Source organism: Macaca thibetana, chromosome 3 (assembly GCF_024542745.1).
Source record: "Macaca thibetana thibetana isolate TM-01 chromosome 3, ASM2454274v1, whole genome shotgun sequence".
Classification (NCBI taxonomy): Eukaryota; Metazoa; Chordata; class Mammalia; order Primates; family Cercopithecidae; genus Macaca; species Macaca thibetana.
In genome coordinates, this window is record NC_065580.1 from 7362145 (window position 1) to 7384375 (window position 22231).

The 22231-nt window shown below is 42.2% G+C and overlaps 1 protein-coding gene across 2 annotated transcripts in view; it reads right to left on the bottom strand.

Moving 5' to 3' along the window:
- GALNTL5 (polypeptide N-acetylgalactosaminyltransferase like 5) overlaps positions 1–22231 on the bottom strand; it is a 65617-nt gene that overhangs the window by 14322 nt on the left and 29064 nt on the right. For both annotated transcript variants that reach the window (XM_050785894.1, XM_050785893.1), the window contains 2 exons: positions 18721–18843; positions 3036–3285 (listed from right to left, as the gene is read on the bottom strand). In XM_050785894.1, the coding sequence (XP_050641851.1) occupies positions 3036–3285; positions 18721–18843 (373 nt within the window). The remainder of the gene's footprint in view (positions 1–3035; positions 3286–18720; positions 18844–22231) is intronic.

Consider the following 22231-nt stretch of genomic DNA (forward strand, 5'->3'; position numbering starts at 1 on the left):
TAAGGTGGTTTTGATGTTGCAATTGGCAGAGATAACAGGATAACTGTATTCTGACAGGAATGTTCCTACCGGGTGCACTGGGCAATGTGCGTCACGTCTGGTGCAGTAGGTGCTGTATATCCTGTCTGGTGTGCTGGGTAACATGCGTTCTATCTGGCACTGGTACACTAGAAGGAGACTGTGATTCCAGGCAGCCCAGAAAGCCTGGAAGGAAATGCTCACTCCCCTGCCATAGCACTGTCCTGATCGTCTGTTTTTACCTGCCTGACCTCCCCTCTAGACTATACACATTTGAGGACTGGGATCGTGTTTCCTATCAATACAATGCCTGCCACATGATAGGTCATCAATAAATACTCATTAAATTTACAAATTAAGTAATTTCACAAAACAGTTTTTTTTTTAAAGTTATGCCGTTTTGTACCATTGAAAATAGGGTGAAAAGATGTGTGGCTCAAAGGATTCAAGTTATATCTTCCTTTCAGGGGAGAAAGTGTTCACTCTAAAAATCTTGAAGTCACTGTGTGTGTGTGTGTGTGTGCCGGCACGCATGTGCATGTATGTGTGTGTCTGTCTCAGCAGGAGAAAGGTCGGGTAGTGGTTAGTAAAGGCTGTAGTCTGAGACAGCAGGGAGAAAGTGAAAGGGCTTTGCTCTGCCCTTAAAAAAGGGCAGGGGGCCCAGGGGAAAGGACATGATCCTTGGTCATGGTGATGCCTGCATGTCAGGGAGTTGGGGAGGTCTTGAGTTATCATTGGCATGAGCCCTAGGCATGATTTTTTTCTTTTTTTTTTTTTTGTAAGTTTTCCAAAACTCATTGCACCTAGCTTATTTGGTCATCATTAGAACTATGGGAAAAATGTATCTTCAGATACGAATGCTAATTAATACTATGATTAATATGTAACAGATGCTGGCGAGGATAAGCAGAAAAGGGAACGCTTGCACACTGTTGGTAGGAATGTAAATTAGCACATCTATGGAAAACAGTACAGAGATTTCTCAAAGAATTAAAAGTAGCACTACCATTCGATCCAGCATTCCCACTATTGGGTATCTTCCCAAAAGGAAAGAAATCATTTATATCAAAAAGATACCTGCCATTGTATGTTTATCACGCATTATTCACAATTGTAAAGTCATGGGATCAACCTGAGTGTCCCTCAGTGGATGATTGGATAAAGAAAATATGGTATATGTACACAATGGAATACTATTCAACCATAAAAAAGAATGAAATTATGTCTTTGGCTGCAACATGGATGGAACTGGAGGCCATTATCTTAAGTGAAACAATTCAGAAACAGGAGAAATACACATGCTCTCATTTATAAGTGGGAGTTAAATAATGTGTATACATCGACATAGAGTGTGGACTGACAGGCACTGGAGACAGAAGCGTGGGGACAAGAGGGCAGTGGATGACAAGAAGTGACTTAATGGGTATGGTGTACAATGTTTGAGTGGTGGATACTTGAAAAGTCCAGACTTCACCACTAGGGAATATAACCATGTAACAAAATTGCCCTTGTACGCCTTATATTTATACAAATAATAAAACAATAAAATAATAAAATAAAATTTATTTTTTCTTTTAACCTTTAAAAAATAACTTCTTTTTTCTTATACATATTATTATATATTTTAGTGTAACATATGATTATATGTAATATGTATAACATATATTACATATAATATGTACATATATAATCACACAAAAGTATCATACTAACAGAACATTTTTTATGGTTTGATTTTTAAATTTAACATGTGAGAAGTTTTCTTCCTAGTTAATTAGCCCTTGAAAACTTTACTTTTAATGGTTATGTGATAGTCCATAAAAATGAAGATACTTTTTTACCCATCTCAATAGTATTGAATATTTATGTTGTTTTCAGCTTTTTATTAATATAAATATTGACACACTATATACATCTCCTTGCTTATTTCTGACTCTTTTCAAATAAAATCAAGTGGATTACTGCATCAAAGAATAAGGATATTTATAAGATTCTTAATTTGCATTGCCAAATTGTTTTCAAAAAGGATGAACCGATGTATATACACATGAGCCGTGTATTAGGATTCTAAACATTTTACCATTTAGCAAATAAATATTAGAAATACAGTTTCCATGTTGAATATCAGTTATTTTTACATTAGAGCCTAAACATGTTTTATATGTGAGATGGAAATATTACAAAAATTATAAACCAAATTTGTGTAATTGGAACACCATAGCTATTTTTTTACTCAAAGTAACTTTATTTAAAATCATTTTGAGATAACTTAAAAGATTAATGCTGTGTTTTATTTTTATTGAGATTTCTACCTATTACATTTTATTAAAATAAAGTACACCCTTGTTCTGAAGTCTGTGACAATACCCTATCTAATGTTGATATTGATCAGTTCACTTCCTCTGTGTCAAGTCTTCGGCTATGTGTTTTACATGTATTGGCTCATTTAATCCCCCCGACAATCCTAAGAGACATGTGTTAATTATTACTGTCACTGTTTTACAGATGAGGACATTGAAGCTGAGAGAGGTAACTGTGCCAACTGAGGGCTGTCTTTATGTACAATTCCAGACATGCTATTGACCTTATGGTCTTTATGTGAACAGTATCTCCTGGATATGTGCAGTGCACAGCTGGTAGAACTGTACATGGCAGCCCTAAACCGCTAACAAATGATGGAGTCCCTCCTGCAAACTAGGTCTCTTTGACTTGAGCTTTTAGTCAAAATTAAATATTGCTCCTCAGAGTCATGATTGAATCCATATAGGATTGTGTTCAGTACCAGCAAATCAAAGAGTTAAAGATCATGTGAAGATAAATGTCATATCACATTACATATTGAGTACTACGTGATTCTACTGACAATAATTGCATTACTGTATTAAAGACTTCTAGAAACAAGTAACAGAACATTTTCATTAAGCCCAAGAACTTGAAAGAATAATCTCTGGAGGTATTTTCCCCCTAGGTCTCAGTACACATATGCTATATTTTTCCAAAACCAGAAGAAATCTCACCGGATTGGTTTAGTAGGTCCTTCTGGTCCATCCATCTCATAAGAGAAAACATTATCCCATTTAAATTGTAGGTTCCAGTCAAAAGCTCCCCTTACAACAGGAGAGGGCTTATACTCCAGAGTTCTATCATCAATGACATCTATCAGAGGGCACACCACCATTTTGGGGTCCTTGGCAATGGCATGCAGCAGGGGCTCCAGCCATACTCTGTTCACCTCGCAGTGGCTGTCCAGGAACACCAGAACATCCCCTGGGGAGGCAAGAACAGGGCAATGTTAGTCCACATAGCTGAAAAATATGGCAATCCGAATCAAAGTTCAATGCAATGAATATTTCTTGAGCATTTACTGTGTGTTTGACTCTTACAGCGCTTTCAGTTTCATTGGGAGGAAACAAGAAATACATTATTATGTGCAAAAATATGTGACATCATGTGCTATAGATGTTCACAGGAAGCCAGTAATTGTGGGTTAGAGAGTGGTTTCGGGGAGAATTCTAAAGGAGCAGGTGGAACTGAACTGGACTTCCATTTTAAAAAATGATTTTAACTTGGTATTGACTGATCAGCTTAAAATTAGCAAATTTTTACTGAGAGGACATCATCTTAGGCATTGAGTTTGGTGCATGGGATGCAGACATGCATTACGACTTTTGCTCTTGAGTTCAAGCTTTTTTTTTTTTTTGAGATGGAGTCTTGTTCTATTGCCGAGGCTGGAGTGCAGTGGCGTAATCTTGGCTCACTGCAACCTCTGCCTCCCGGATTCAAGCAATTCTCCTGCCTCAGCCTCCCAAGTAGCTGGGATTACAGGTGCCTGCCACCATGCCCAGCTAATTTTTGTATTTTTGGTAGAGACAGGGTTTCACCATGTTGGCCAGGCTGGTCTTGAACTCCTGACCTCAGGTGATCTGCCCACCTCAGCCTTTGAGTTCAAGCTTTAGTGGGGACCTATTTTGCTTAGAGGACATGGGAATAATTGGCATAAAGTAAAGAAGGTATATTATTGAAGTACACTAGGGGCCTAATGTAGAAGGAACCCCAAACTTCAAGTAGCAGAGTTTAGACTTTTTCTTGTAGCCGATGTAAAATCATTAGAAAGGTATAAAAAAGTCCCATGTTTCGATCAAGACTTAATATGGCAATAATCCCCATACTAATCTACAGATTCAGTGCAATCCCTACTGCAATCCCAGCTGGCTCTTTTTAAAGAAATTGATCCTAAAAGTCACACGAAAAGGCAAGGGACCTAGATTAGCCAAAATAATTTTGAAAAAAATAAGGTTGAAGGGCTTTCTGATTTCAAGGCTTACTACAAAGTGATAATAATCAAAACAATGTGTCATTGGCATAAGGATAGACACAGAAACCAGAAATAAACCATGTGTCTATGGTCAATTGATTTTTGACAAGGGCCAGGACAATTCAATGGAGAAAGTATAGTCTTTTCAATAAATGGTGCTGAGGCAGTGGAATATCCACATGCAAAAGAATGAAGTTAGACCCCTAACTCATATCATACTAAAAATCAAATCAAATGGGTCATAGACCTAAGGTAAGAGCTAAAATTATAAAACTCAGAAGGAAACATAGGCATACATTCATGACCTTAGATGAGGCAATGGTTTCTTAGATATGACACCAAAAATACAGGGGACATAAGAAAAAATAGATATGTTGGAATTTATCAAAAGCAAAAACTTTTGTGCTTAAAAGACACAATCAAGAAAATGAAAAAAATGGCTGGTACGGTGGCTTATGCCTGTAATCCCCGCACGTTGGGAGGCTGAGGCGCGTGGATCACCTGAGGTCAGGAGCTCAAGACCAGCCTGGCTAACGTAGTGAAACCCTGTCTCTATTAAAAATACAAAAAAATTTAGCAGGGTGTGGTGGCGGGTGCCTATAATCCCAGCTACTTAGGAGGCTAAGGCAGGAGAATCTCTTGACACCAGGAGGCGGAGGTTGCAGCGAGCCAAGATCATGCCACTGCACTCCAGCCTGGGCGACAGAGCAAGACTCTGTCAAAAAAAGAAAGAGGGGGGGAGAGAGAGAGAGAGAGAGAGAGAGAGAGAGAGAGAGAGAATCCACAAAATGGGGGAAAGTATTTTCAAATCATACATCTAATAAAGGACTTGTATGAGTATAAAGAATTCTTACAAGTTAGTAATAAAAAGACAAATAACTTGATTTAAAATGTGCAAGAGATTTGAATAGACATTTTTTCAAAGAAGATATATAAATGACTGATAAGCATGTGAAAAGATGTTCAACATCATTAGTCATCAGAAAAATGTTAATAAAAATCACAACAAGGTATCCCTTTACATCCACTAGGATGGCAAGAATGAAAAAGACAGACAATAGCAAGTGTTGGGGAGGTCGTAGAGAAATTGAAACACTTGTCCAATGCTGTTGGGAATGATGGGTGAGAGGGGAGGAGTACAGGGAGCAGGAAAGTTCTTTCTTGCCTGGACTTGGCACTCTCTGGGCTGAGTTCTCTGAGGGTGTGGCTGGCATAGTAATTTTGAGGACCTCCCTTCCCATCCCTGGTGGTCTCTTGTTGGCAGTTCTCACAAACTGGGCAAGTGCATTCTATTCTGGTGACTCAGTCTGTCTTCTCAGCTCCTTAAGCTCCTGCGTTCTGCCTCCAGCTTCTCTGCTGAGACCTGTCCATTCTTCTAGATAGTCCTACCAGACACCATCTAAGATGATCCCTATGGCTCTCTCTCTCCAACACTGCCAAAGCAAACCTTGCCATAAATACAGCTACTAACCTAAAAGCAAGTGTCCTTTGTTCTTCAGCTGGTCACGGTCCTTTTATCCTTTTGATTTTCAGGCAAAAAACTAACATTAGTTCACTTCTCCTCAATCCCAATATATTTCCAATTTTATTGTATCGATGTCTGAGAATGTGCTGAATTCATATCAAGTCTCTCTCACCAGGCTTTGAGCAGTAGCTTTCTCCAAAAATCTCCTTTAATCTCTGACAATATGACTCAATGTGGCTGAGCCATCTCACTGGTTCTCACATCTCTATTTTGAAATGTCTTTATCGTGGTCAGTCTAACAACTCACTTTGGAATATTACAGCTTTGATTTTCATGCCTCAACCAAAACTGAGCTAAGAAGAGTCCCATTTTTAACACATAAAAGTTTTCATACTATTGGCGGCACACACACAGTTTTATACTTCACATTTTTCACCTAAAATAGCTTCTATAATATTACATAACATGATTAGCATTTTAAAATCATGTCTACTAATTTGATAGGTGAAAAATAACATCTGGTTCTCCTAAGAAGATGTACAAATGGCTAGCAAGCACACGAACAGATGGGCAACATCATTAGTCATTAGGAAAATACAAATCAAAACCAAAGTGAAGGACCACTTCACTTCCATTAGGATGGTGAGAACTTAAAAAATGAAAACTAAGTTTTGGCAAGGATATGGAGAAATTTGAACTCTTACACACTGCAGATGGGAGCGTAAATGGTGCAGTCACTGAAGAAAAGAGCTTGGCAGCTCCCCCAAAAATTAAAGCTGGAATTACCGTAAGACCCACCAATTCTACTCCTAGGAACATACCAAAAGAATTCAAACAAATGTATTTATGTGCATGGTCACAGCAGTACTATTGACAACAGCGAAAAGATGGAAACAGCCCAAATGCCCATCAATGGATGAATGGAGAAACAAACTGTGGTATATCACAGAATGGAATATTATTCAACCATAAAAAAGGAAGGAAGTACTGACACATCCACCGTGTGGATGAACCTCAAAAATATCATGCTAAGTGAAAGAAGCCCAATGCAAAAAGTTACATATTATATGATTCCGTTGATATGAAATATCTAGAAAGAGATAGAACACAGACTGGTGGTTGCCAAGGACTGGAGGGAAGAAGCTGCTTAATGGGTAAGATTTTCTTTTCAGGTAATTAAAATGTCTTGGAGTTAGAGGTCATGGCTATACAACATTGTGAAGGTGTGAAATACTACTCAATTGTTCATTTAAAAATGATTAGTTTTATGTTAATCTCACCTCAATTTTAAAAATCTGGTTAAATTTTCTTTTAAATTACTGGTGAGGTTGAATTGTCCACGATTTGCCATTTGTAAATGAAATTTTCATGTCCTTTGCCTATTGGAGTAGTTTTGTTGTTTTTTTTTTGTTTTTTGAGATAAAGCCTTGCTCTGTCACCCAGACTGGAGTGCAGTGGTATGATCTTGGCTCATTGCAACCTCCACCTCCCAGCTTCAAGCAATTCTCCTGCTTCAGCCTCCCAAGTAGCTGGGATTACAGGCGCCTGCCACCGCGCCCAGCTAATTTTTTTATTTTTAGTGGAGATGGGGTTTCACCATGTTGGCCAGGCTAGTCTCGAACTTCTGACTTCATATGATCCACCTGCCTCGGCCTTCCAAAGTGCTGGGATTATGGGCGTGAGCCACCATGCCCAGCTTGGAGTCATATTTTTAATGGATTTTAAATGTACATTTTACATACTAAGAATATTAACTTTTTGTCTTGTTATATTTCCCCTAGCCTATTGTTATTCAATTTTATTATTTTTCTTTTGCAGCAATTTTACATTTTTTTGATTAAAAAAAAGACGTTTTTCAGCTGCCTTTTCCATTGGCTTTAAGCTTTGAAATTTCTTCTTTTTTCATAGAACAGACAAGTATTAATCTATGTTTTTATATTTTGTAATTCTCCTTTAAGAAGTTTATGATGGTGATGTTTTTAAAGAGACAGTCTCACTCTGTTGCCCAGGCTGGAGTAGAGTGTCGCTATTATAGCTCACTATAACCTCCAGCTCCTGGACTCAAGCAATCCTCTTGCCTCTGCCTCCTGAGTAGCTCGGACTGCAGGTGTGCACCAACACACTCGCCTAATTTTTTAACAAAAATTTTTATAGAGATGGTGTCTCACCGTGTTGTCAGGCTGGTCTTAGAACTCCTGGCCTCAAGCAATCCTCTTGCCTTCGCCTCCTAAAGCGCTGGAATTACAAGCATGAGCCACCACACCTGACCACGGTTTGATTTTTTAAAATAAAATTAACATTAATCCAGTTATTATTTATTTGTGTTATGGTATGAAATGAAGACCTAGAATTTTCTCAAATGGCTGTTTAAGCAGCATTAAACAACAAATACAACAAAAACATTTTAAAAGTCTTTTTCCATACAGATTTGTAGTATCTCTTTAATGTATATGGTGTACACTTGTACCCTTAATATGAAAAATTTAAATATTTGCAACTTTGAGGATTCTAATGACCCAGAAAGACCATAAATGCAATATTAAAAATTGCAGAATAATTTAAAATATACTTTATTTATACCTTTATTCAGGTATTCCTGAATGCTGATTTAAGTTAAAAATATGTGGGAACAGGCCACCTAGCACCTACATTTCAATGAGATTTTATTTTCACTCATCATAAAGTATTTAACGGGGGAAACTTACATCATATAAGGAGAGCAAAGTAGTGGTGAGGTCCCTCTTCAGCTGATTTCTCTCCTTCACAGGAATATTTTGTGGGAATCTGAAGTTTCTTGCTAGGAAATGACAGTTGCTCTACTTCTGCCGCCCTTGAGAGTTTTGGAAAGGACTGTGCTATTTACCGTTTTTAGAGAGAGCCTATCATTCATGTGCTAGATGACCTATCACACATTCATCAGATTCTCTTTCGGGCCTGCGATGAGTAAAGGGAATGAGGTCAAGCCTGCCTGATAGAGAGATTTTTCCCCTACTTGCTTCCAGAGAGTGTGTGTGGAAATATTCTAAACAGTTCCACTGCTCCCTAAAGTCTGGAGTTGGGAGCTACGTTCTCCATCTTACCCTGTGTAGAAGCTTCTTTTCTGCTCTCCTGTAGTAGTCTATTTGCACCGTTTCTCTAGGGATTGTGGATTGCAAGGTTTGTTAACTTGTTTTTTGAAAAGCAACAAATATCGTATGTATCAGTTTCACAGTATTTCCTGTTTTTCTCTATTTTGTATTTATTTTTGTTCTTTGGTTAGTGTCCATATTTTTACCTTTAAACATAACTCATTATATATAATTTATTTTACATAACATTAAAATTCTCAGTTTGGTCTCTACAACCAAGCATTTTTAAAGTCTTAAAAAAAGTTTTTTTTTTTACCTACACATTATGTTATTGCTATATCTTTTTCTTATTTGTTTTTTGAGATGGGGTTGTGATGTGTGGCTCTGTCTAGAGTGCAGTGGCATAGTCATAGCTCACTGTAACCTTGAGCTCCTGGGCTCGAGTGATCCTCCTCCCTCACCCTCTCAAATAGATAGGATTACAGGCACGGGCCACCACACCTGGCTAATTTTTACTTATTTATTTATTTCTGTAGAAATGAGGTCTTCTCATGTTTCCCAGGCTGGTCTCAAACTCCCGGCCTCAAGCAATCCTCCCTCCTCAGCCTCCCAAAGCACTGGGATTACAGGCGTGAGCCACCGCACCCAGCCTGTTATTGCTCTGTCTTTCCAATGTTTTGGTATTGGTGTTTAAGCATGTGGTGTGCAAAATCTATGTCAGGGGATTTACAGAGAATCTGTGCTTAAGCATATAACCAGTTTTTGTAAAACACATAAGCATTTCTATTTAACTCACTATAAATCTGTTAAACCTAGCCATTTGGATTTTGTAAAAAGAAATCAAAGCAACGATACTATTAAACATTCTAAATTTTGTTTGTACGCTACATCCTCATAATCTGGTGGTGGGATGATGCTGTCAACTGAGATGGCATCAGAATTCCTGGGTTTGAGCCTGGAGTGACGTGACCTAGAGCCAGTCTCTAATCTTTCAGGAGCTTAGCTTCTTTAACTGGGATAAAAGGCTGATGAGTTCTAAAACCTCTGAGAGCCTTTCCACCATTAATATTTTGTATTTTATTATTTGTACCCTTTTAATTTTATGTATTTTATCATTTTGAAGCATAAAATTCAATGTTTATGTTTTAATTATTTATTTGTACTAATTGCTGTATAATAAGCATTTAGTATATACTGCAAAAAAAAAAATGTAGGTAATATCCTTATCTGATCATTGTAACAGCCACGTTAGTTCGATAGCATCATTCCCATATTTTGGATTAGGAGGCTGAGGCTCAGAAGAGTGGCTTGTCTAACTCTCCCTGGAAGATACTGCTTCCCTGCAATGTTACTGATAGAAAAAAAAAAACTCCTTCTCCCAAACTGCATGAACCCCGCATCACTAGCATTTCATCATTACCCATGGTTTAATCATCACTCATGTTTGCATGTTTGCCTCCAAACCATGACACTTCTGCTCCCATGGGGGAAAAAAAATCATGCCAACTGATTGTAGATTTATTTAGATTGAAGCCATCTGGTTGTAACATTCTCTTTCTTCTTCGCTTTGCAAAACCCCTGCCTTCTCATTCTCCTCCGTGGGGTTATCTATCCGCCTGCATCTCAGGCGGTTTCCTTCATGCCCTGCAGGTACAGCACAGCGTTCACCGCAGGCTGTCCACCTCAGCTCCTGCAATCTGTGGGCGGCTTCAACAGCCACGTGGACAGCACCACTGGCCCAAAGAAATGGACAGATAGTGATGAGAATTATGAAGAGAAAGAAATGGAGGGAGGCTGGGCACGGTGGCTCACGCCTGTAATCCCAGCACTTTGGGAGGCTGAGGCGGGCGGATCACGAGGTCAGGAGATTGAGACCATCCTGGCTAACACAGTGAAACCCCGTCTCTACTAAAAATACAAAAAATTAGCCAGGCGTGGTGGCGGGTGCCGGGAGGCTGAGGCAGGAGAATGGCGTGAACCCGGGAGGCGGAGCTTGCAGTGAGCTGAGATCGCGCCACTGCACTCCAGCCTGGGCGACATAGCCAGACTCCGTCTAAAAAAAAAAAAAATTGGGGGTAAGGGTGATAGAGAGGGATAGGATTCTGCTATTTAATATGGGGTGGTTTGAAAGACCACTGTGATAAAGTGGCATTTGATCAGATAACTGAACAAAGTGAGATAACAGGTCATGCAGATGCCTGGGAGAAGAACATTCCAGGGGAAGCCAATCACGTGCAGAGGCTCTGAGATAGGATGAGGCTTGGCAGGCTGGGAGAGAAGCAGGAAGGCCCATGCGGCTGTGTGGTGGGTGAGGGAGGCAGGAAGAGAAAGGTCAGGGAAAGCAGGGAACACACCACGGCGCACCCTACTGGAGAGACAGTGTTGCTTCGTAATAATGCAAATAGCTCCCAGGAAGACGACCTGGCTCCAAAGCAGTGTGCACACACGAACATCATGTGAAAACCTGTCTCTAGCCTCAGTAGGTACAGTTTGCATCTCAAAACAGTTGATAAAAAAGAGTAAACGTGCATGGGTAGCACACAGTCGGCAAGAGATAAATCCTGGAGGGATGAGTGAATACTTGCATATGTGAAGGCAGGGCCGCCGGCTGCTGCCTCACCTGCCCACACAACAGGATCCCACACTTGTGACTCAGGAGCATGCCTGGCTCAGGCAGCCACCTACATCACTTGGGGGTGTGGGGAACAAACAGGCTGACAGATAGCAAGCGCTGGCAAAGGGCCAGGAGAGGCAGGTGCACACATCCACAGTCACAGCTGAAGGTTTCAGGACAACTCTAAGAAACTTAGAAATAAAGTCGAATTCCATCAGTAAGAATATCAAAGATATGAACAAAATTATACACACACACAACCTACAATCAAAAAGAAAAAATATACATTCTTTGAAAATACACATAGAAGGGCCATGTGTGGTGGCTCATGCCTGTAATCCCAGCACTTTGAGAGGTTAAGGTGGGAGGATATTGCTTGAGACCAGCCTGGGCAGCATAGTGAGACCCCATCTCTACCAAAAGTTAAGAAAATAGGCCAGGTGTGGTGGCTCATGCTTGCAGTTCCAACATTTGAGAGGCTAAGGTGGGAGGATCGCTTGACCCCAGGAGTTCGAGGCTGCAGTGAGCTTCAGTTACTCCACTGCACTCCAGCCTGGGTGACAGAGAGAGATCGTGTCTCAAAAAGAAAAAAGGTATAAAATACACATAGACATTGTGAAAAATTGACCCAGCTTAAGACACAACAGAAATTTCAAATTTCTGACCACAATACAGTTAAGTAGTAAGAAACAAAAAATAATTTTAAAAATCTCTTAAAATTGTTTGGAAACTTTCAAAATCACTCCTAAAAAAAACCAATCTGGATTAAAGAAGAAACCAAAAAAGACACCAGTGCCTGGGAAGTTTATAGGCCAGTTCTCTGCAAGTTCCCAAACACAGTTAATCTCTGTCTTATGTAAAGTTTTAGAAAAAAGGAAAAACCGTACGATTTGTTCTATGAGTCTGGTAAACTGAAAAGTATAGGAATACGGTACAAAGAAAATCATAAACACATCTTACTTTTTTTTTTTTTGAGACAGGGTCTCGCTCTGTTGCCTAGGCTGGAGTGCAGTGGCATGATCTTGGCTTACTGCAGCCTCCATCTCCTGGGTTGAAGCGATTCTTCTGCCTCAGCCTCCTGAGTAGCTAGGATTACAGGCATGCACCACCACGCCCGGCTAATTTTTGTATTTTCAGTGGAGACGGGGTTTCTCCATGTTGGTCAGGTGGGTCTTGAACTCCCGACCTCAGGTGATCCACCCCCCTCAGCCTCTCAAAGTGCTGGGATTCTAGGCATGAACCATTGTGTCTGATCCACATCTTACTTTTGAACACAGATGTGATGCGTGTGCGCGGGGTGAGAAGGGGTGGAGAGCATGCGTGTGAGTGGGTGTTGGGAGATATTTACGTCTACATCTAGCGACTCTAGGGGAGCGTTTCTATGGGTATTATGTGGGTTTGAAAATTTTTGAAATAAAAAAACAAAACCAATCTAAACCATAGTGTTATGGGGTGAACTGTGCTCCCCAAAACGATATTTTCAAGTCCCAGGAACTTCAAAATGTGTCTTGATCTGGAAACAAGGTCTTTGCAGATGCAATGAGGTCATACCGGGGTAGAGGGAGCCCTTCATTCGATGTGACTGGTGTTCTGAGATTGGGTTGGGGGAGACACAGACACAGACACACAGGGAGGACACCGGTGAACAGAGAGGCGGAGCCGGCAGCCACCGCCAGAAGCTGAAGAGACGGGGAAGGAGCCTCCCCTTCAGGTCTCAGAAGGAGTAAGGTCCTGCTCACACCTTGATTTTGGACCTCTGACCTCCAAAACTGGGAAAATATGAATTTCTGTTATTTCAAGCCCCTTGGTTTGTGCTACTTCATTACAGCAGTCCTAGGAAACGAATACACATCAACATAGTAACTAAATGATAAGTCAGAATTATTCCCATGAAAGTCAAAAGCAGAAAGGATGCCTGCTACTGCCATTTCTAATCAACATTAGCGAGGTAGAAGGAAAATTATCTTCAGCTGATAGAAAATGCAAGCAACTCTACCCACCAACCACTAACAATTAAGAGTTTACTGAGGTTTCTATTTACGAGATGAAATATACCAAAAGATCTCATTCCTATGTACCAGTAATAATTAAAAAATATAACAAGAAGGTCCCAAATCACAATTTTTAAAACAACCAAAAAATCAAGATAAACAGAAATAAATCTTCGTACATAATATCTACAGAGCAAATGACAAAACACCAAAAGAATGTAAAAGCAGATCTGAATAAATGCCCATAGGTGGGGACATTTATCATCAAAAAGATGTAAATTCTTTCCCATTTTAATCTATCATCTCTATACAATTCCAGTGAAAATCTCAACACGTTTTTCCTGGAACTTGATAAGACAATCCTAGTTAAGACATTTTGCAGAATGAAGTGGAAAGATTTGTCCCACAAATCTTCTTATCAAGAAAATAAGAAGATATAAAAACTTCTTATCAACCTGTACTAATCAAGAGATAGCGTGATTAGCCTAGAAATACAAAAATACCATCATAGAGCAGAAGAGAGATGCTGGAAATAGACCCAGGAATACACAGATATTTGATAAAATGATAAAAACAGCATTGCAACCAATGAAGAAACGGTGGACTATTCAATGAATGGTGTAGGGAAAATTGGCTATTCATTCTGAAAAAGTTACATTACATTCTTAACGTACACCATTCCCAGAACAAACAGTTCCAGGTAGACTCAAAGTTTAATGTAAAAACTGATTTTTTTTTTTTTTTTTTTTTTTTTTTTTTTAACATGAGGAAGAAACTAGAGAAGAGTATCGGGCCGTGCGCAGTGGCTCATACCTGTAATCTCAGCACTTTGAGGCTGAGGCAGGCGGATCACCTGAGGTCAGGAGTTTGAGACCAGCCAGACCAGCCTGACTAACATGGCAAAACCCCGTCTCTGCTAAAAATACAAAAATTAGCCGGATGTGGTGGTGGGTGCCTGTAATCCCAACTACTCAGGAGGCTGAGGCAGGATAATCACTTGAACCTGGGAGGCGGAGATTGCAGTGAGCCAAGAGCACGCCATCGCACTCTAGCCTGGCTGATAGAGCGAGACTCCATCTCAACAACAACAACAACAAAAACAAACCAGAAAAGACAGTATCATCATGATCTCAGGGTAAGGAAAAAGTTCTTGAACAGGAGACAAAACCCAAAAAACATAAAGAAAAAATAGCGATATGTTTTTTTGTTTTATTATGTTAAAGCTAGCTACTATTATAATAGTAAGATTCCAAAATGATAATGGCTCAAATGCAATAGAAGTTTATTTCTACGCATTTAGCCATCCAAGGCGGGTGCTCCTGACTGGGGGAAGCCCTCCATGTGGTCATTCAGGGATGCAGGCTGGCAGAGGCTCTTCAATCCAGAGCACCCGAAGTCACTTAGTCATCTCTGCCCCAGTCAGCCAGAACAGGAAATGAGTGTGGAGGGGACAGACCAGTTTCCTAAGAGCCTTGGTCGGGAAATGGTACATGTTACTTGCACTCACTTCCCATGGTTAAAACTTAGTCACAAGGCTATTCCTATTGAAGAGAGGCTAGGAAGTTCAGTCTAGTGCCCAGCAAGAGGAGGTAGGCTTTTTTTTTTTTTTTTTTTTTTGGAGACGGAATCTCGCTCTGTCACCCAGGCTGGAGTGCAGTGGTGCAATCTCGGCTCACTGCAAGCTCCGCCTCCCAGGTTCACACCATTCTCCTACCTTAGTCTCCCAAGTAGCTGGGACTACAGGCGCCCATCGCCACGCCCGGCTAATTTTTTGTATTTTTAGTGGAGACGGGGTTTCACCGTGTTAGCCAGGGAAATGGGCTTTTTGGTGAACTTAAATACTTGAAAATTTCTGGCCAGGAACAGTGACTCATGCCTGTAATCCCAGCACTTTGGGAGGCCGAGGCAGGCAGACCACTTGAGGTCAAGAGTTCGAGATCAGCCTGGCCAGTATGGTGAAACCCCGTCTCTACTAAAAATACAAAATATTAGCTGGTTGAGGTGGTAGGCACCTGTAATCCCAGCTACTTAGGAGGCTGATGCACAAAAATCACTTGAACCTGGGAGGTGGAGGTTGCAGTGAGCCAAGATTGTGCCACTGCACTCCAGCCTGGGCAACAGAGTGAGACCCTGTCTCAAAATAAATAAATACAATTTTGCTGAACATAAGACACCCCCAGAGAAGAAGAAAAGATAGGCTGTAGCCTGAGGACCGATATTCTCAGTATTCATCATGTAGAATTTCTGTTATAAGGACATGTGTGAATCAATAACAAAATGACAAACACCACATTAGAAAAAGTGGCAAAGGATATGAACAGATAAATCGACAGAAAAATGATCTGTAAGCAATCTATGAAAATAGGAAAAAAGTCGATGGCCAGTAATACCAAGACAAGAAAACGTAGCCTATTTTTTGGCCAGCTGTGGCCAACATTAGAAAGACGGGTCATGGGTCGCATTCAGCTCTGGCTGCAGGGAAGGGACACTTTGTCTGTGTGATGAGACTGTTAATCGGTGAAACTTTTCAAGGACAATTTGGCATTATCTTTCAAAATTTAAAATAAAAATTCCCTTTTTCCCAGCAATTCCACTTTTAGGAATTTATCTTATAGGCACAATCAATCACACAAAGATATATGTGCACGAATTGTAACTGCTGCATTTTTTAGGTAATAGTAAAAAAGAAAAATAACCTATTCAGAAATGGCTAAAGAAGTTATGACAATCAATTATAAAATCCATATGGGCTCACACTTGTAATCTCAACACTTTGGGAGGCCGAGGCGGGCGGATCATTTGAGGTTAGGAGTTAGAGACCACTTTGGCCAACATGGCGAAACCCCGTCTCTACTAAAAATACAAAAAAATGAGCTGGGCGTGGTGGCGCCCACCTATAATCCCAGCTCTTGGGGGAGGCTGAGGCAGGAGAATCGCTTGAACCTGCCAGACAGAGGTTGTAGTGAGCTGAGATCACACCACTGCACTCCAGCCTGGGAGACAGAGCGAGACTCCATCTAAAAAAAAAAAAAAGAAAAAAGAAAATCCGTAAGAAATATCATAAAACACAGCAATTCAAAACTGAAGTAAGTCTTAAGTACTGTCATGGGAAAAGTTCCAAAAATTAAAAATAAAAGAGTAAGTCTCAGGACAGTACAGATAGTATGATTCCATATATTTAAAAATCCCTCGGCCGGGCACAGTGGCTCACGCCTGTAATCCCAGCACTTTGGGAGGCCAAGACAGGCGGATCACGAGGTCAGGAGATTGAGACCATCCTGGCCAACACGGTAAAACTCCGTCTCTACTAAAAATACAAAAAAACTAGCTGGGCGTGGTGGCAGGCGCCTGTAGTCCCAGCTACTCGGGAGGCTGAGGCAGGAGAATGGCATGAACCCAGGGGGCGGAGTTTGCAGTGAGCCAAGATTGCGCCACTGCACTCCAGCCTGGGCGACAGAGTGAGACTCCATCTCAAAAATAAATAAATAAATAAATAAATATCCCAGGCCAGGCGTGGTGGCTCATGCCAGTAATCCCAGCACTTTGCGAGGCTGAGGTGGGCAGATCACTTGAGGCCAGGAGTTAAAGAGCAACCTGGCCAACATGGCAAAACCCCATCTCTACTAAAAGTACAAAAATTAGCCGGCATGGTGGCAGGCACCTGGAATCCCAGCTACTTGAGAGGCTGAGGCAGGAGAATTGCTTGAACCCAAAAGGAGGAGGTTAGAGATTATAGAGATTGCGCCATTGCACTCCAGCCTGGGTGACAGAGGGAAACTGTCTCAAAAAAAAAAAGAAAGTAAAATAAATAAAAATCCTTAACCCTGTGTATGTACGTGTGCATATATGTGTGTGTGTGTGTATATATATATATATATATATAAATGCATAAAAACAAGGGTCTGAAAAGACGCACTCCATATTGTGTTTGGTTTCTCTTGGGTTTTGGACAATGAACATGTATTATCTTTGCAGTTAAATAAGAGAATGTGTCCACCGATCAGGCCAACATGGAAAAAGAGAATCCCATTTTGCTCGGCCTTCCATTCCTGAAGGAGGTGTTTCCTGCTAAGGAGCAGGGACATTTCATCAGCTCGCAGTGCAGCCTGAGGAATGCCCTTACAAATGACTCACCTCCTGTGGCTCCAGCTCAGTGTTCTGCCAACATTAACCTACATGTGGCCGGAGGCATGATCGTAGGAGGCATGGGCCCCGCAAGCTGCTCAGATGCTCCTGGGACTCAGCCGCCCAGCAGCGTTGATAGCCAATGGCTCACAACAGAGTCCCTCCCCAGGGGCTGTCCTTGGCCAGCCATGGCTACCATGTCCAAGGTCATACCTGCTCCCAAGGGAGGGTGGTGTTCCTATCCAATGACTGGTCCATGCCTGGTCTCCTTACCTGGAACTGGGATCCCTTTGAATGGCTCTTGGGGCAGCTCTGGGAGTGTGCTGCTCAGATGTCCCTTCACAAGAACCTGCTGCGGGGGATGGATCTGAATGCTTCCCCCTGCCAAAGCTTTTGGATCTACTGAAGCTCATGCCAAGGTCATGCCGTTCCCAGGGTGCTCCCACCCAATGACTAAGCACAGTGTGTGGGTGGTGGTGGGGAGGAAATGGAGATGCACCACCTGGTCCCATTGCAGGTCTCCCTAACACGCGACTTTTGCAATGGGGCTCCCGCTAACCCACTGAGCCTTTCTGAGACCCGCACCTTGTCTGAAGCTCTTCAAAGTAAACCTCCTTCCTTCTCTCTCCTCCTCCACGTGTGTCAGGCCAGAAGCATCAGCTCACACTTTTTCTTCTGTTCTCCTATCTCTTGCCCCATAAACTCCTTCTCTTGTCGTTTCATTGTGGGGTCCTGGCTTCAGAGCTCCCCGTGGATGAGCGCTGCAGCTCCCTCCCGACCGCCCCACCCCCAGTCTTGCTCTCCTCACTCCTGTGGCTCCCAGTGGACCCCCTGTGGTTGAAACTCCATCTCAGACTTTGTCCTGGGGAACTCAGCCTGTGAGAAGGGCTGACATTAAGGTCCCTGCGAAAGAATATCTTCAACCCAAAATAGCAAATGGACATTTTAAAGCAAGACGCTTTCAGAGGCAAAAGAAGATTAAAGGCTCGTATGGCTGGAATAGATTTCCAATCTTCTGTTGAAGCAGACAGAGACACAGAAGGTCTCCCTCCGGAGGAGTCCAGCTCAGAAGGGAAGATCTCTGTGGCGCCGTCACTGGCTCTTGTCCCCAGGAATATTCCTACCTGAAGCATGAGAAGCTCCAATCAGCCTTGCTCGGATCAGTCCCTCTCTCTTTTTGTTTCTTATTATTTTAATCTTTCCCCGAAAAGTTTCCAGGTGATAGTCTAGCTTTTCTTTCAAATCATCTGGAAAAATATTCAACACATGAGAATGTATAAACCGCAACTATAGAAATTGAAACGGTGTATCATCATTATGACTTATTCCTAAAATCCATGCTATTTCACAGAAGTTCTAACTTTAAAAGAGAATTTTGGAGCCAGGTGTGGTGTCTCATGCCTGTAATCCCAGCACTTTGGGAGGCTGAGGCAGGCAGATCACTTGAGGTCAGGGGTTCGAGACCAGCCTGGCCAACATGGTGAAACCCCCTCTCTACTAAAAATATAAAAATTAGCCAGGCGTAGTGGTGGGTGCCTGTAATCCCAGGAACTCGGGAGGCTGAGGCAAGAGAATCGCTTGAACCCGGGAGGCAGAGGTTGCAGTGAGCCAAGATGGCGCCACTGCACTCCAGCCTGGGCAACAAGAGCGAAACTCCATCTCAAAAAAAAAAGAAGATAGAATTTTTATCCTATTTAAGGGAGAGAAACAAAAGTGATTCATTATAAAAATCAACTGTAAGTATTTTTCTGTTTCGTTTTTGTTGAGACAGGGCCTCATTCTGTTACCAACGTTGGAGTGCAGTGGCATGATCATAGCTCACTGCAGCCTTGACCTCCTGGGATCAAGCAATCCTCGTGCCTCAACATCCTAAGTAGCTGGGACTACAGGTGTGCATCACCACACCTGGCTAATTTTTAAATTTTTTGTAGTGATAGAGTCTTGCTATATTGCCCAGGCTGGTCTTGAACTCCTGGCCTCAAGGGATCCTCCCACCTCGGTCTCCCAAAGTTCTGGGATTATAGTTGTAAGCCACCATGTCAGGCCCTGTAAATAATATTCTATGGTTCTAGTGAAATATCTCTATTTTAGTAAATGACTATTAACATTTTAATAGAAAAAGCATGCATTATAGAGCTTTGGCGCCATCTGGGTTTGCTACTATCTGTGCTTCTAATTTTGTAGTAGCTCTTTGGAAAGTTATCGAACCACTAGAGTCTTAGTTTCGTTAGCTCAGAGAAGGGATGACTATCGTGTTCCTGGCAGTACTCTAGTATGAGGAAGAAGAAATATATCACCCAGCACAGAGCCTGGCACCCAACAGTCACTTAATATTTGGAGGTTAATATGATGATGATAAAGGAGGCTGGGACCAGGTGAGATGGATGCAGGTGCCTCAGAGATCTAAATTCCTAAGTCCCAGCAATCCGGGTCAGGAGCAAGTTCAATGGGAACAGGTTCATGGTAATCTCAGCAGAAGGAGGGATCTCCTTCCTTGTTTTTAAAAAGAGGCAGGGATACAAGCTGTACAGCTGTGCTTGCAGGCCTGGGCAGCATCTCAGCTCAAAGGTCTGCAGACACCTCACTCACATCCAGGATGTAGGAGGCAGTAGGAGGAAGGAGAAGTGGGACGCCATGAGCCAGGCCCTGGAGGAGATAAAGGCAATTGGGGCAGCAGCAGTCACTGACATGAAGTGGAGGGTGTGGGGTTTTCAGAAGATGGTCATGCTGTTGGCTTGCAGCGTAGAGGGACCAGGACTACAGGAAAAGTGGATGGCAGCAGGTCATGGACAGGCCATTTGTGTAACTCAGTGGGGGCAGTTCCCTGGGCCCCTGGCCCTGCTCCCCCAAGCTGAGGAGTCTATCGGCCTTACCTATGAGTGTCAGCTGGGGAAGACAGGGTTTTGTTGAAGAAATTGTCCTTAAACCCATGATGAAGTCACTGTGAATTAAAGGAGGAAGGTGTCAACCTGATCTCCAGCAGAGCCTAGAACACCCTAATCCTGCGTTTGAGGCTCTGCGTGGGTCAAAGGCTCAGATCAAGGAGGAGAAGCAGAGGTGTCTGGTTGGGCAGTACAACCGCATGTTAGCAGTAGCGACCCCCTAGTCTCTTATAAAGGGGACCACAATGTATGATGAATGTATAAGAAGGTTGACAGATCTTATGGCCTGTATGTTTGTGTCCCCACCAAAATTCAAAGTGCCCCTCAGTATGATGGTATTTGCAGGTGCGGCCTTGCAGGGGCATAATTGGGTCATGGAGCTAGCTTGACAACATGAGGACATAGCAAAAAGATGGCTGTCTAGCACCCAGGAAGAGGGCCCTCTCTAAGAACTCAACCGTGCTGGCACCCTCGCCTCGGACTTCCAACCTCCAGGACTCTGAGAAATAAATGTTTGTTGTTTAAGCCACCCCATTTGTGGTGTTTTGTTACAGCAGCGAAGCTGACTAAGACACCAGATATGTCTCTAAATTCATGGTGTGCTTCTGAAAGGCTGGGGGAGGTATCCATCCCCTGGTCATTCCTGGTACTGTGTCCCCATGGCAGCATCCTTGTACTTCTGGGAGAAAAGTTAGAATTCCACAATCTGTCAGGTTATCCCAACCTGTCCCCTGCTGGTGGCTTTCCCGGTGACTTCTTGCCCAGCAAGTTGCCAAACATGCTGCTCCTTCTTTTGAACAGATGAGGCAGCGTGGGTCACAGGGGCAGCAGGGAAGCCAGGCCCTCACTCCACACTCTTCCCATGCACGAGGCTAGAAATAGACAGTCCTGTGCCCTCAGACATTGGTGACCCCCTTAGAAACAGTGTTATTTATGATAGGTGCCTGGCCAACATCTACATTTCCACCACACAACTGCCAGTGACTTGAGTCACATTCAGGAGTCACCTAGAGTCACTTTCCCGCAGGGTGAACCTCATGGGATGGCTTCTTTCTCTGCCTGTTCTTCCTACTGCTTCTCCTCATCTTTTTGTTTCTGAGCTCATAGTGGGTCACATTTACAGTGGATTGGGTTGACTTTCAGCCTGAAACTTACTTAATATTGACATCATTGCTTTGGTACTCCTAGCTTGCCTAAGGTTTATACTCCATTGTAAATTAGATGAGTGATTTCAAATTCTAAGTGTAGCTAACTAGTGCTAGTATCACAATTCTTTAAAACCCATAAGCATGAAAGAATATGCTCTTAACAGTGGTTGGTCTGATTCCACTTCTTTCATGGAATTCCTAGATCATCTCATTTTCCTGCATTAAGCCCTTAATAGCTCCTCACAGCTTCAAGATAAAATTCAAATAATGCCCTTTATGAGCAGTTATCCCCCTGCCCCGCCTTTTTTAAAGTGATGGGGTTTGCCATGTTGCCAGGCTGCTCTGGAGCTCCTGAGCTCAAGGGATCTGCCCACCTTGGCCCCCCGAAGTGCTGGGATTACAGGTGTGAGCCACCAGGCTGGGCTGGGAGTTCCCTTTTAATAACTTTGGTTTTGCCCACCTTCCTCCTGCAACTCTATACTGATATATAAACTACATAAAATATGGTAGCATGTATTTCAAGCTCACTATGTCTTCTCTTGCCTGTGGGCCTTTGCAGTGCTGCTTAAGCTACTTAAAACACCTTTTCCTTCCTCTCCACCTGG